This window comes from Tiliqua scincoides, chromosome 9 (assembly GCF_035046505.1).
Source record: "Tiliqua scincoides isolate rTilSci1 chromosome 9, rTilSci1.hap2, whole genome shotgun sequence".
In the NCBI taxonomy this organism is placed as follows: domain Eukaryota; kingdom Metazoa; phylum Chordata; class Lepidosauria; order Squamata; family Scincidae; genus Tiliqua; species Tiliqua scincoides.
This window is the reverse complement of record NC_089829.1, coordinates 15,240,476-15,256,684: the sequence shown is the minus strand read 5'-3', so window position 1 is coordinate 15,256,684 and position 16,209 is coordinate 15,240,476. Positions and strand designations below refer to the sequence as shown.

The 16,209-nt window shown below is 45.8% G+C and overlaps 1 protein-coding gene across 1 annotated transcript in view; it reads left to right on the top strand.

Annotated features, from left to right (window-relative positions):
• The window catches only part of DNAJC11 (DnaJ heat shock protein family (Hsp40) member C11), an 83,303-nt gene that overhangs the window by 13,216 nt on the left and 53,878 nt on the right, over nucleotides 1-16,209 (top strand). Inside the window, exons 2-3 of the mRNA XM_066637015.1 lie at nucleotides 11,887-12,016; nucleotides 15,378-15,451. Coding sequence (XP_066493112.1) covers nucleotides 11,887-12,016; nucleotides 15,378-15,451 — 204 coding nt within the window. The remainder of the gene's footprint in view (nucleotides 1-11,886; nucleotides 12,017-15,377; nucleotides 15,452-16,209) is intronic.

Genomic DNA, 16,209 nt, shown 5'->3' with positions numbered 1-16,209 from the left:
AAACTATAGGCCAGTCAGCCTAACATCTATACTGGGTAAGATGGTGGAATGCCTCATCAAAGATAGGATCTCAAAACACACAGACGAACAGGCCTTGCTGAGGGAGAATCAGCATGGCTTCTGTAAGGGTAAGTCTTGACTCATGAACCTTATAGAATTCTTTGAAAAGGTCAACAGGCATGTGGATGCGGGAGAACCCGTAGACATTATATATCTGGACTTTCAGAAGGCGTTCGACACGGTCCCTTAACAAAGGCTACTGAAAAAACTCCACAGTCAGGGAATTAGAGGACAGGTCCTCTCCTGGATTGAGAACTGGTTGAAGGCCAGGAAACAGAGAATGGGTGTCAATGAGCAATTTTCACAGTGGAGAGAAGTGAAAAGCGTTGTGCCCCAAGGATCTGTCCTGGGACCGGTGCTTTTCAACCTCTTCATAAATGACCTGGAGACCGGGGTGAGCAGTGAGGTGGCAAGGTTTGCAGACGACACCAAACTTTTCCGAGTGGTGAAGAACAGAAGTGATTGTGAGGAGCTCCAGAAGGATCTCTCCAAACTGGCAGAATGGGCAGCAAAATGGCAGATGCATTTCAATGTCAATAAGTCTTGCACATTGTGGCAAAAAATCAAAACTTCACATATAGGCTGATGGGTTCTGAGCTGTCTGACAGATCAGGAGAGAGATCTTGGGGTGGTGGTGGACAGGTCGATGAAAGTGTCGACTCAATGTGCGGCGGCAGTAAAGAAGGCCAATTCTATGTTTGGGATCATTAGAAAAGGTATTGAGAAGAAAACGGCTAATATTATAATGCACAAATTGATGGTTGTACAAATTGATGGTAAGGCCACACCTGGAGTATTGTGTTCAGTTTTGGTTGCCGCATCTCAAAAAAGACATAGTGGAAATGGAAAAGGTACAAAAGAGAGCGACTAAGATGATTACTGGGCTGGGGCACCTTCCTTATGAGGAAAGGCTATGACGTTTGGGCCTCTTCAGTCTAGAAAAGAGACGCCTGAGGGGGAACATGATTGAGACATACAACATTATGCAGGGGATGGACAGAGTGGATAGGGAGATGCTCTTTACACTCTCACATAACACCAGAACCAGGGGACATCCACTAAAATTGAGTGTTGGGAGAGTTAGAACAGACAAAAGAAAATATTTCTTTGCTCTGCGTGTGGGTGGTCTGTGGAACTCCTTGCCACAGGATGTGGTGATGGTGTCTGGCCTGGACACCTTTAAAAGGGGATTGGACAAGTTTCTGGAGGAAAAATCCATTATGGGTTACAAACCATGATGTGCATGTGTAACCTCCTGATTTTAGAAATGGGCTATGTCAGAATGCCAGCTGCAAGGGAGGGCACCAGGATGAGGTTATCTGGTGTGCTCACTGGGGCATTTGGTGGGCTGCTGTGAGATACAGGAAGCTGGACTAGATGGGCCTATGGCCTGATCCAGTGGGGCTGTTCTTATGTTCTTAAGGTGTTAAACATTCCAATGGGTTGTGATTCTTGTTTATTTACTTACATTCTTGCATCAGGGAACTGCTAACCACTTCACTGTTACTGACTTAGTTTGGTTCAGGCTTCTACTGCTAACCTAGGCCTAACATGTACATATTCATGACAATCCTTGTCTGAAAAATTTATGTGGCGAAGATCTAATGAAACAAGCTATTCAAAAGGACTTTTGTTGCAGAATAGGCAACTTTATAGCTGGAGAGGACAGGAAGGCTGATGTGATTTTTATTGTTCTTTTCTCATCCTACATTCCAGGCTGGTAAATAATCGCTTGGTCTGCCTGTGGCAAGTAAGAATTCCTTCTGGGAAAACCTGGCAAGGAAATTCTATACAAACTGGAAGACTGTGGGTATCTTTTGATACCAAAACAGCAGCACTGTTAGGCTACCTTAGCAAAAAAGAAAAATTCTCGAGAGTCCTGTAGCACCCTAGACGGACAAATTGGTTGTGACAAGAGGCTTCATAGATAAGGGCTGACATCATTAGATCATGATGAAGATGCATCAGAAGCTTGTCCGTAGAAAACCTGAGCAGTGTTGCTAGCTTGGCGTTAATGGTTTTGCCTTGGCGCCAGTCTTCTGCCACTGTGGCCATTAGTCTGGGCTCCTTTTCTGGCTCCTTTCAGTGGCACCTGAAAAAATACTCTTGCCCCCCAAACAAACTTCTGGCAACAGATCTTTGAGAACTTGTCCAAGTTAATATTAAAGCAACTCCAAACCTACTCTCAGTCAGCCTTTTGTAACACACTCTAGTATGTAAAATGTTATTTTTTGCTTGTTTGCTCTCACAGCAGCCCAGTGAATGGGCCCCTTTATTTTAGAGCCAGGATATGAAGAGCAAGGAGCTTATGAGGGTAGGCATTGTAGAAATGGCTTTTCAACAGAGTCTCGGGGTTGGTCAGTTGATTGGACAATGAGAAATGAGAAAGTATCTTTTAGAGCATTCACTCTTAAGGCAATTAAAAAAACACTTTAATCATCAAAGGGTTTATTCCTTATGCTCAGTAGAAAAAAAATTAACTGTTATTGTAGAAACAATGAGATTTAACTTTTGAAAAAATGTAGTGATCACTTCTGAGAGTGTTTGATGAGGCTTTGATAACCAAGAGCTGTTCACTGAACAGTTTTTTCCTGTCTTTGGCTTTCATCCAGGAATATTTAATTTATTATATGAAGTATTTTTATCTTTCTCTTTCTTCTCCAATAAGGAGGTGCCCAAGGCAGCATATAGTCTATGTAAATAAACAGAAAACAAAATATAAGACATCAGACAAGGATGCAAATATGAGAAAAAACAGTGCAGTATCTCCCAATTTTACAAACTCATAATGATTGCAGATTGTATACCGGTGTATATAAAGGTGTGTGAGTACCTGTATGTATAACCTGATTGTTTCTGGTAGGGCGTTTCACCTGCAAGATGCCTTGTCTTTGCCAGTTGAATCTCCACTGTTGGGAGAATGCAAAGGAGGTCTCCTTCAGAAGACCTCAAGCTGCAGACTGTCCTTTACTCTGAAATAAGTTGTATTTTAAATGAATAGATTAGAGAAGAAATAACAGCAACAATAACAGCAACTGTTGCGAAACAAAAGTAAATTTTTGATGGCAGTTGTAAAGGGAACCTGTCCCCTACTCAATGGCATATTTGATTTCATGCAATATTTGACTATTGTCAAATAGTAGACCTACAGTGAGCAATAACTGATGGTTAATTGACCAATGTGCTGTCCCTACAAAGATCTCCCAACTTTATTTGCTAATTCACTGGGGCCTTCCAGCGTTGTCATTTACTACTCATAGTACTCATGCTTACTACTCATAGTAAATTTTTTACTTTTACATATTTACTAGTCATAGTAATATGAACATTGCCAGGCACCAGTGCTCCAAACCTGGCCTATTTCAGGTGAGGCTTAGTTCATAAAAACATAACGAACGAGGATAGTATTGGCTATATTTTCCGTAACTAAAGGCTGCTCTGCTTCTTGACTTATTCTACTACATTTTTATTAGATGTCTACTCCCAGGGCGGTACAGCTATCAATGAGGATGTTCAGGCAAAACATTATGTCAGGCTGATGTTTTTTATTGTTATTAATTTTGGTTCCATTCAGAACATGGGGAGCACAGAACTGTGTTTATAAAATGGTGAAAGCAATGCAGAGGAGTGGGGAGGCTGAGTTTCCATAGTTCCCAGAGGATTTGCCAGCAGTGATGAAAACATGAAATATATGTGGACTGAGAAATGGGACATGTCAGTGTCCTTTCAAAATGTAAGAGCATTATGACAGATCATTTAATTGGGCAGCTCATAAATCAAGACTGAGCCAAGAGGACTTTCAGGCTATTCAGGTCCAGAATGCTGACTTTGAGAAAGGAATTTCCTTCGCTAATTGCTTCTCCCATCCTGAAATACTTTTGAAAACTCCCAACAAACTCAGGTGTTCATTTTGTTAATAATTCTGAAGCATTGTAACAGCCCAATAGAAAGATACTATGTAATGTGTCACTCTTGTGAATAACTTCTGCAGACTTGTCAGGCTTTACTCTGGTAACCTGCTGCCCATAATGCTTCTTTGTCTTGGAGCTCAGTCTTACTTGCTATGGGCAAGCAGGCAGATGGCTATAAGGAGCCAAGTTAAAGATGTATACTGTACTTGGATAGGGGGTACTCTTAGCTACACAGGCTCAAGAGAGAGAAGCCCATGCAAGTATTTAGGAGTGGAGAGCCCCCGGGGACAGGGGTTCCCTGACCGCTAACGATCTCTGCATCAACTCTGGGAAGTGAACCAGATTTCATTAGCACCTTCCAGGAGTGGCGGTGAAGCCAAGGGTCAAGGATTGGTTTCCCCAGAAGTTCTCTGTTGACATTGTGCAGGGACACATGCCAGTGTCTAATGGTCCAGTGGAATTATGTGGAGGGAGGGAAGCAGCATGTGGGCAGCCTTGAGAGGTGCTCTGTGGTGTGCACACTGCCTCTCCCCACAGAGTGCCTGGAGGTGATGTCAGGCTGGTGAGCAGATTTTCACACACACCCCTTTCCCCATACAGCACTGCTCCTTGATTCACCTTCTGCCCCATTTTTCTTCCTGTCATCAGTTGCTGCTCGAGCTGGTTTATGATAAAAATGTAACCCAGTAAAATGGGGTGAAAGCAGCATGTAGGACAAATAAGCCCAGTGTTAAAAATGGGTCAAGGGCAGCTTCTGTAAGTTGAAAACCACCCAGAAAACAAATATCTTCACCAGCTAGTAGAAGATCCATAAGGACATGACCAGTCGTGACTTCCTAGGGAGGTTGTTCCGTAGCCTGAATGTGACAACAGAGGAGGCTCTTTCCTGGCTGATCTTATGAGTGAGTGGCAACTCTGAAAGACTCCATTGGGGTGGGGGCTGTACCCCCCTCCACTCCTGGTTGCAACACCTCAGCATTGTCCCAAAATGTTGTGCTTTGTCCTGTTTAACTCCATAGGAGACATTTATAGAGAGGCTGTTTATTCGTTGTATAAATGCTGTTTATAATGCTGTTTTCTGCCAGTGCAATCGAGGCTCTTCGCAGGGCTCCTCAGAGAAAGAGCAGGAATAGCACCTTTGGGGTGGAAAACAGTTCCCACATTTTTAGCTACTGGTTTGAAATTTAAGTTTGTGGAGGAAGAGTTTTTGCCTGGACTTTGTCTTTGGGAGATGGGTTCTGTGGGCACTTGGAAAGCAGTAATGCAGGCAATTAGCTTGTTCTTGTGGTTTTTCTGAAACACATTTCACTGATACATAACTAGTAGCAGCTAAAATGGTCTTTCAGGATGGGCTGTGGATGTTTTGGGCTATGGATGTGCAGTCCAGCATCCTGGAAGTTACTATGCCTTTAGCATCATGTGTTCAGCTGCCAACAGGACTCTGAGCCTAATCCCATGGGTCTCACCTAGGTTCCACTGCAGGGCTCTACTTCTTCCACTCTTTCACCAGGTTCCCTTTGTTGTTCAGGGTGGCAAAGTGCATTCTATGAGGCTATGTTTCTCTGGTGGATACTCCATGGAGTCCACCGAGAAGGGGAATTCACAGTAAGCTCAAATCTCCCCTATTTGGGGGAAGGCTGCAGTTTACCCCACTTTCTGTTGACTTGCCCTGTTCATGCAGCAGTGAGACAGAAGAATTTGGAAACTGACCAATTCAGAATTTGGAATTTTGATGCTGGTCAGATCAGCAGCAAAAGTAGAATTTCTCTTGGCACACAAATTAAAACTATGGCTTCCTTTGCTTTTAGTTGTAGTCTATGCAGCCAAAAAGTCTTGGAGGACAATGTGGTTTATTTTGATGAAAAATTATTGTTCAGATGATTGAAATTATTAATTGTTGTTGTCTTATATTTTTTAATGTTGTTGGGATTGAGGCTATTCTCCCATCCATGAGGGTGATTATGGTGGCTTAATGACAGTAGACACACACCTCTTCTCATCCACTTGCCTCCACTCCTCCTCCTCCCTTCATTTCCTGGTTTGGAAAAGGAAGGGGGAGGGGAAGAAATGTGGAGGTAGGTTACAGTGTCCCTGAAGAAACAAGCTCACTGTTTTCCTTCCTGTTTTGTCCCCCTCTTCCTTTTCCAGTGCAGAGAATAGGAGGAGCAGAGGCTGGCACATCACCAGGTGAGGGAGGGGGGAGGAGCCAAATGGCTGGGCCAGGTGGCTAGATAGAATGGCTGCTTATGCTGAGAGTTCCAGGAGGAGTCAAATGGCAGCTAGCCCCAACCAGACTGATTGGCGAGGGCGCCTTCCCCCTCATAGCTTAACACCCCCTTTTTTCCCCTACTTAGTCCTGCCCTTGCTCCACTTCTTGCATGGTCAGTGTTGAAACCCAAGACCTGGTTTACAGTATCTTTTCACCTGCCTGTTGGCTTCCACCCTTACTCAGACCAGGGGTGTCCAAACATTTTGGCAGGAGGGCCACATCATCTTTCTGACACTGTGCCTGGGGGCCCGGGGGGGGGGAAATTAATTTACATTTAAAATTTGAGTAAATTTACATAAATGAATATATTAGAGGTGGAACTTAGATGAATGAATGAATTTTACTGAGCTTATTTATAATGCACATGAGAACAATAATACAGGCATGCAAACCTTCCCTGGCAGGTATTTACATCTTTGCTGGGCTTGCCAGAGGCAGTACCTGGAAGGGCCCATCAGGCTCAGCTGGGGGAACTGCCCGGCTGGGGGTGGAGTCTGCAGGCCTGTTGACCTGATTGCTTTCCTCCTCCCTTCCCTGGCAGGTATTTACATCTTTGCTGGGCTTGCCAGAGGCGCGAGCCTTTGGCGCGAGCCACGGGCCAAGAGCCCATAAGCCCGTGGCTTTTAGCCTGGGGCTCTTGCCCGGAAGATCTGGTGCCCTCTTCTTCAGTGGACCAAGTAACAGCGGTTAGATATCCTCCCCTTCTGTTTAGGCAGGGGAGAGAGGAACAACAGTCTTTTTGCAGCAGAGGATCTGTCTGTGAGACACCCAGTGCTGGGCTTGCCTTGTTTTTATCTTTTTATAAGCAGTCCTGCTGGGTGTCTCTTTGTATAGGCCAATCTCAGAAGGTGGGCCTCGCCACATGTGTTTTTTCTCAGGAGGGAGCTCAGGGGAAGGGAAGGGTGCCACTATCAAGAGAGTGACGGGCCAGGGGAGATATGGCAGTGGGGGTCGGACAGGCCGTTACAGGAGAAGGAGAGTTCATCATAGGCAGATCATCTCCCCTTCTGGTCCTTCCCCCAATTCTCGGATGCCTGGTGGTCTTGGCAGTGAGTCCCTGGATCTGAAGCTGCTGCTTCTGAATACCAGGTTGGTGAATAACAAGACTTGTATTATCCGGGATTTAATCCTGGATGAGAAAGCCGACCTGGTATGCATTACAGAGACTTGGTTGGACATGGAGGGAGGCGTTAGCCTCTCTGAACTTAGTCCACCAGGCTTTTAGGTGTTGCAGCAGCCAAGATTGCAGGGACGGGGAGGGGGAGTTGCAATGGTCTATCGTGAGTCCATCTCCCTTACCAGGTGCCCTGTCCAGCAGTTTACTGGGTTCGAGTGCCTGCATGTTGTGTTGAGAGGACCGGACAGGATTGGGATTCTGTTGGTGTACCCCGCCCTGCTGCCCAACAGTCTCCCTGCCTGAGCTGACCAGGGTGATCTCGGGGGTGGCATTGAAGGCCCCCCACCTATTAGTGCTGGGGGACTTCAATATTCATGCCGAGGCCCCCGCAGTAGGTGCAGCTCAGGATTTCATGGCCGCCATGACAACCATGGGCCTGTCCCAGAAGATTTGGATCCCGACACATACTGCAGGACACGTGTTCGACCTGATGTTCATAGCTGGGCACGGGGGCAGTGATCTGGATGTGGAGGAGATCAAGATCACTCCGTTGTCATGGACAGATCACTTCCTGCTAAGGTTTAGGCTTGTTGCGACTTCCTACCTCCGCAGAGGTGGGGGACCATTTTCTATGGTCCACCCCCGGAGGCTAATGGATCCTGAAGGTTTCCTGAGGGCTCTGGGGGATTTTCTACATGAAAATCTACATGAAACCGCTGGGAGAGGTCATCCGGGGGTTTGGAGTGGGGTGTCATCAATATGCTGATGACACCCAGCTCTATCTCTCCTTTCCTCCAGACTCCAGGGTGGCGGTTGAGGGCCTGGAGCGCTGTCTGGAAGCAGTGAGGATCTGGATGGGGGCTAACAAGCTGAAATTAAATCCGGATAAGACGGAGGCCCTCCTGGTTCAGAAATCCTCGATACAGATGCTGGACTATCAGCTTGCTCTGGATGGGGTTGCACTCCCTCTGAAGGAGCAGGCCCACAGCTTGGGGGTCCACCTGGACTCGCAGCTGCTCCTGGATTCCCAGGTGGCGGTTGTGGCTAGGGGGGCCTTGGCTCAGCTTCGGCTGGTGTGCCAGCTGCGGCCGTACTTGGATCGTGCAGACCTGGCCACAGTGATCCATGCCACGGTGACATCGAGGTTAGATGCTCGAGGTTATTGTAACGCGCTTTATGTGGGGCTGCCCCTGAATATGGTTCAGAAACTGCAATTAGTGCAGAATGTGGCAGCCCGTGTGGTCACTGGAGCTAGGCAGTTTGTCAGCCCGCTTCTCCGGGGGCTACATTGGCTGCCCATTCGTTTCCGGGGCCAATTCAAGGTGCTGGTTTTGACCTTTAAAGCCCTGTACTGCTCTGGGCCAGGGTATCTTAGAATCCGGCTCGTCCTCTTAGGTCATCAGAGAAGGACTTTTTACAAGTGCCGCCGCCTAAGGAGGTACGTGGGGCGGCGGCAAGAAATAGGGCCTTCTCAGTAGTGGCACCAACGTTATGGAACGCCCTTCCCCTTGACTTGAGAATGGCTTCCTCTCTTGAGACTATTCGGCGAGGCCTGAAGACCCTTTTGTTTAAACAAGTCTTCTGAGTTCATGGCCTTTTTAACATCTTTTTTTACCTCTTTTAGTATTTTTTACAGGCCTGAGTCCTCTATGAACTGCTGCTTTATGCTCTTTTTATCTGACTAGTGTTTTTATGCTATCTGTTAATGTGTTTTAATATGTTTTTATCTGTTTGTTAAATTATGTTTTAATCTGTTTTTAACATGTTGTAAGCCGCCCTGGGTCCCTTTGGGGAGAAGGGCGAGGTATAAATAAAGTTTATTATTATTATTATTATTAAACCACTTGAGAGCTATAAACTGTTTGCCACACACTTCTCGCACAGTAAAAAAATGCAGACCAAGCCAGAAACACATGGAGACATAAATTGTTCAGAGGCAGTGGGGGTAAAATACTGCCCAGGGAAAAGCAGAAAACACATGGAGACTATAAAAGGCCTTGCTCTAACTTGGCACACAGCTCGTGTCTGGAGGTCATAACTGGCAGTTACAGGCCAGTGCAGGCTTCAGCAGTCTCCGACGGGCCAGAGGCTCATTGGAGACTAGGAACTCCCTGTGGGCTGGATTGGGGGGCCCTGAGGGCTGCATATGGCCTGTGGGTCAGGGTTTGCCTACTGCTGCTGCAAACCATCTTAGATCTTTGAGTAGCAAAGAATAATCCATGTTCGTTTGTGGATCTCTTTCTCCCTGCCCCAGTTAGCAGTTGGGAGGCTTCAAGGTTTCCTGCTTGCCTTGCTGAGAAGTGGTTTTTCCAGGTGAACGAATATGCTTTTGGGTTCCCTACAGGAGGAATTCTGTGTGGCCTTGGAGTTTGGCTCCCTGCCCTGGAACTTTGTTTCTATGCACTTGGCTATTGTACTGAAGGCCAGGCTCTTTACTGGCTGTCTAATCTGAAAATAATAGGTCACTAAACTTTATGGGTCTGCGGAGGAGGAAGAGGAGGGTGGCAAAAAGCTGTCTCTGGCAATTTGCTGGTATGTGGCTGCTTAATCTGTAATAGATTTACATCCTGCAAAGATGTAACTAGATGATTGAGATGTGAAATGAATGTGCTTAATCCCCTGAATAGCCTGATGGCGGACCTCTTAATTTTGCCCTGAGTTTGAGTAATAAGAATGTAACTTAAAATATCATTATTAGTGACTTATGTATCTCATTACAATTTGAAATGTTGTCAGTATTTTCTGCGGTGGCTGGAGAGAGGTTATCATTCATGAAATATTGAACCAATGACCTTAGTGATTCACTTATGATGAAAGGCCCAATCTAAGGTTTTATTGAACATGATATTTGTGAAAAATGGAACTGTTCATTTTTATTACTTAATCAATAGCACATTAAGCCATTTATCATTAATTTGATTAAGGAAGGTCATTGCAGAGCTGGAAATTCCACTCCCTTCTCATCTGCTTTAATTCTCCTAACCAAGAGAGTGGAAAGAGGTAGCAGGAGGTGGGAAGCACCATGTGATGTTCTTGCAGGAGCCGGACAGGTCTCTCCACTCTCCCTGCTGTTGAATTTGAACATGTGAACAGGAAGAGGCAGACAGCTCTCGATTACTGTTTGTTGTCAGTGTAGTGGGAGTCCCACTTTGCCTATTAAAAACAGCCTTGCCCTGTTCGGCTGATAAGCTGTGTTTGTTCTTGAGAGAGGGGATTAGCTTCAGATGCAAAATGCCCCAGCCTTTTCTTTTGGAGGTGAACAGCTGGGCAAACTTCTGCATTGATCAAAGGGAATTAAGAGCCCACAGGACTGAAGGCATGCAGAGCGTGTTCTTGGAATACATTTGGGTTTTTCTATGTGGTTCTTTTTTAAATCGGCCTCTGTCTTTACAAGTTAATCTCTCTCCCTCTGTGGCACCTTGTTTTGCACAAATGCTCTGCTTGAATGCTCACAGCAAATTTCAAGGGACTCAGTTTGAACCCCTGGCAGTGGCAGCTTCAGCTCAACCAATTCCCAGGTGCCCTGGCCCCCAGCACAGCATCAGGAGACAGGCTTTCTAGGAATTGTAAAATGGCACTGATGGAAAACGCCCTTCATTACTGCAGCCACTCCCCCACAGTTGCCTAGTTAGCATCTCCATGGACCCTGGCTTTGGGAACAGCGGCAAGGATTGATTGAGCAGGGCAAGGATTGATTGAGCAGTGTGTTGGCTGCCAGCACATGCCCTGTCTTTGGAGCTGTCCCAGCTTAGTTGCCACTAAGTTGCCACTTAGTTGCCACCATTTCAGTTTGATGCTTGGCATCCTGGCCTGTGTCCTGAAGAGTGACCAGCTGGGCTTGTGTTCCTGCTTCCCCCCCTCCCCACATCTAGGAGGAGCAGGATTCAAAATGGCTTAGTGCAGTACAAGTGGTCCTGCCCCTGAAGCTTGGCATTACTTCAGATACTTCAGCTTGGCTGTGTCAGATTTTAGATTGTAGTATTCTTAGGGCAGGGACCTGTCCTGCTTTATAAGTTCCTGGTATGTTGATGAAGCTCTGTAAATAATTATTTTAATAATAATTTTCAAAAACGAATCAATGGTTGGATGTACTTTTATTATTTCTTTTAAAAATGGAAATACAGCATTCATGCTTTTGCAAACGGACTTGCTAATTTCAGCATGGTGGTGGGGGCTTAAAGAGGGGATATAAATATTTTGAAAAATAAATACTATTATGCTACCCCCCACTGCATTATGGGGCTACTGTAAAACCTGTTGAGATAGTACACATGAAGTGGTTTGGACATAAGAAACTGCTATACAAATGCATTATTATCATTGTTATTATTGAGGTGCATAACTGACAGTGCTGTAAGACCCTGCCAGAGAGAAACCCAACGAGACAGGGCTTCATTATGCTCCCCGTTGAGTCGAGCAAAACGCAGTGGAGTGCGCCTGATGGGTTCTCGTTTCTGGGCAGATTTGGAAGATGATAGTGGCTTAGCAGCATTGATTGTACTATAATTGGATTTCTTTTCTTCTCCTAGGCCACTCAGGAAGAGCTGAAAGCCGCCTACCGCAGGCTGTGTATGTTGTACCATCCTGACAAGCACAGAGACCCGGAACTCAAGAGGCAGGCAGAGCAGCTCTTTAACCTTCTTCATCAGGCTTATGAAGGTCAGTGGATGCTGGAGATTTGTAGGGCCAGCTGGGATTTTTCAGCTGGCACATCCTTGGAGCCCAGAGGGTGTTTCATTTTTGTGCTCTTAAACAGCAGTTGTTGGGTGTGTGTGCGTGTGTGTGTTCCCCCCCCCTCTATTTCATTCATGTGGAGCCATGCTAAGACAATCAGTATTTGTCAAATGAGTAGGAAAAGCGCATGGTTGGGGATGCCAAAGACATAAGTATGAAAGCTAAGCCAACTTCCAATTGGGGAGCCCCTTGTTTTGGGTGGTCTGTGACACTGGCAGGTTCTTTATTCACTCCAACTGGAAAACCTAGAAAAGATGAAAGAGACTTGCCTTTCTAGGCAATGCCCATGACGGCCTCCTTGCTCCAACTGTCACCTTCCCATTAGCTTAGCAGGGGCCACTCCCAGCATGAGAAAGATGTCATGAATTTATATGCAGGGGAGGCAGTGGCATGCAGCCACTCTAATTCCTTCCACCTAATTCTAGCGGCTCTCCCCCACTCTCAAACCACAGGGCACTATGAGGCAGTATCTCAGTCCGTGGGGGAGGCAGATTTCGGCGTAATGTGTCTAATGAAGGCAATGGCAAAAGATCTGTTTTGTGGGCCCAGCATGTCCTTGGGGTTTGAAGTTGCTGGCTAAATCCCAAGAACTGGGAGGGTGAGGCAGACACATAAGGTTTTTCCCCCTCTTACTTTCTCTCTTTGTCTCCCTTCTATTTACTCTCCTCTGCCATCTTGTCTTCCGGCCGATCTGGCTGAAGCCTCGCAGATTTCACCTTTTTTGATACTGTACGCATCTTCCCACCGAACTGTGATCTCTCACTTCTAATGCAGGCTCCTCCATGTACTGGAGCAGCTTCTGAAGCCACAAGGTTCCACGGGCCCCAGGCCATGAAATTGCATTCTGCGGGAACCTTGTTGTCCTGTAAGGTGCCATAGGATTCTCCTGTGTGTGTGCCCATGTTTGCAGTCACAGCTACCCCTCTGGAGTTTGGCTCAAGGCAAGTGAGCTGAGCAGGCTCAGCCGAGACCTATGAGCCCCTTGCAAGTGCATAACTAGAGGTGAGAGAAAGCAGTGATAAAGAACTAAAAACACATCACTACTTTCTTGCGCTTCTTATTTTTGTATAAAAATTAAAAAGGCGAAAAACCCCATCCTCAAATCTTTGTAAAAATGAAAGCATTGTATTTGATTTTTATTATTTAATGGGGGAGGGGTGCATGGGTAATGACTGGCTTCATCTGCTGATACTATACCACTTATATCACCTACCTATTGCACTTTTAAAATGATTATAATTTATAATTACAAGTGTGCGCTGCTTAATGACCTGCTTAACGACAGAGCACATATACAATATTAGTCAAAGCACAAGAGGCTCTTAATGAGGCATCTCCCATAGCCTGCAGCAGAATATGTGTTAACACAACAAAGAGGCTCTTACTGCAAAGAAGAGGCAGTCTGTCTCCAGTAGCCTGTGCAGTCAGCTAGTGTCTGGCAGGGAGTGTCTGTTTACACAACAAAGACACTAGATTGAACTGAATGTTTGCTTAATGACATAATCATCTAACAAGAGTGATTGGAGAAAGTATCCCTGTCATTACAGGCACACACCTGTATAATGTAAAATTTTTAATAAGAACACATAACACTGCTTTCTGCACTTCTACCTTTGGAAAACACAACAAAAAAAAGAAAAGAATACTGTTTTCTCCCACCTCTACGCATAACCCTGCAAAGGACATCACTAGCTAAGTGCTGGTGCTATTTCTGTTGGGCAGGCAACACAGTCAAGGTGTGGGAAGGTCTCTGGCATTGGTTGACTTGCCAGAGGGGATCTGTTGCGGGGCTTGGCCTGGAACCAACACTTCTCCATCCCTGGCGGTTTGCTCTAAGCCAGCAGAGTCCTTCCTCCCTCATCTGGAGCCTTGTGGTGAGTGCCAGGCTTCCCAGGAAGTTTTCTTGGCCTGGGTTAAGCCGAGGACAGGGGGTGCTGCTTCTTTTGTTCAGCGTCAAGTAGGCAGAAGTTCATGATCTGTAAAGAAAATTAAAAGGAGAGAAAATCCAACTGTGTCAGCATTGAAATAGTCATCTGATGCAGTCGTAACTGTAAGTGTTTCTCATCAGGCTGGTTTTGCTTTCCGTGAAGGATTATAGCCGAGATGAGAATTTCTTCCACCAGAGAAAGTGCTGGCTATAATTCATCCAAGCTGCTGTTTGCTAAGCTTGGCATGCAATTCGCCTATAATTAGACTTAACTAAGTATCAAGAAAGATGCGTCTATCCAAAATAAAGACTTCTCCCAATCTCTTAGAAAAGCTTATCTCCTATCTCAGTTTGCAGGAGTTTTTTTTGCCGAAAAATGAGATGTTAATGGCCATTGGGAATCTCGGGAGGTGCTGGGTGATGAATCTGCATAGTCAAGATAATGTGATCTTGCCCGATTTTTAGCTCCTGCGATTGTAGGCAGATGGGCCGAGTGTGTTTCCGCTCAGGCTTTGATTGAAACGGTTGCCCTTTTTGATTATACTGTTATCTGGGTTTGGTTGAATGAATCTTGCATGCATCTGAATTATTGATAGTTTGTTTGCAGAGTTTTTGGAGATTTGGGGAGAAACAACTGAAACTTAAGTGAATTAGGAGCTGGCTGGACAAGTGCACATATATATTTTTCTGTAGCAAAACTGCAGTAGCAGCAGGGTTTGTTGCCCAGCGGTTTGGCCCAGAGGGAAGCTAAAGTAAAATAGTGAATAAATGATTTCTTATTAAATCCCAGAGATTAGCTAAAGAAATTTGGCTCCGGCATTTTCTGAATGGTCAGCATTTCTTTCCTCCCATTAGGCTGGAACGTGGGTGGAATCATTTACTGTGTTCTTAATTAGGCCTTGGGATGCATGGGAATGAGCTTCAAGAGGGAGGGGGAAAGCCCCACAGAGACCTAGAAGTGGGCGATGATGTTTGGGAAGAGGGAACTCCTCAACCTTCACGCTCTGAAAACCTGCACTGTGAAAAATGGATTCTGGGAAGGCACTTGGCAGTAGTTTGCAGACAGGGCTCCCCCCGAGGCCCCTTCCACACACCGTGCTCTTAGGCATACTCCTGAGATGTTTTCAGCGTATGCTTATAAATGTAAATTTGGAAGTGTGACAAATGAGTGTTTCCTGGCAGGTATGTCTTGAAGGTACCCCTGGCAGTGCGCCAAGATCGGCAGGTGATGAAGCACAACCTTGGCGGTCTGGTTTTTGCCTTCCTCAAAACTGAATTTGAGGATGGCGTGTGACTGCTTTGGTCTGGTCTCTGCTGAGAATGTGGCAGGCTCTGAACATGTTTTTGTTTCATTTTCAGTGCTCAGTGACCCACAGACGAGAGCCATCTATGACATATACGGGAAGAGAGGCCTCGAAATGGAAGGCTGGGAGGTAAGGGTGATATAATCGGAAAGAATTTGCAAGTCCCTGAGTCCAGGGACACCCCCTGTCTCCACATACTACCATTTTAGTTGGTGTTGCTTGTATTACAAACTCCAGGTATGCCCAAGTCTCCCTCTGACCCTGGCATGCTTGGTCAAGAAAAGGAGTCATTGGTCCTATTCAGCATGACGCGATAAACCATCTTTCTGTTGGAATACAATATCTGGATTTCTTCAGTGTAGTCCCATCTTGGTGCTTAAGAGAGAAAAGAGCAGCACTGGAGGAAAAGAGGTGGCAGTTGAATGACCTTTTTTAGCTTGATCGTGTTTTCACTCTGCCCCTTTGAATGTTTTGACATATTTCTGATGAGAGGTTAAGATTTCCTTGGTTTATTGGTACAGTAACTCTAAAGTTTGGAGAACTCCTCTGTGGAACACTATGCTGCTTCTGTTGCATCCAGCGTTGCTTTTCTCTGGAGTACCTCAAGTCATCCTCTTCTGTGGGGGGCGGGGCGGGATTACACTGTCCTTGGCCAAGCAGCTCAGGGGGCCAGACCAACCTTGTTTGTGACTTCCCTTTACCAGGCTCAGTCCTTGAACAGGGATGGTACAATCCTGTGAGCAGTTTGGCGAGGGAGATGTAGCCTTCTCCCATCCAAACATAGGAAGGGAACCCAGTGCAAAGAGGCAACTTAAAGGAGAAAACACACACCCCACAAGTCATGGTTGAAAGCATTATCCTGGACATTTCTTTGGCTACGCTAATTT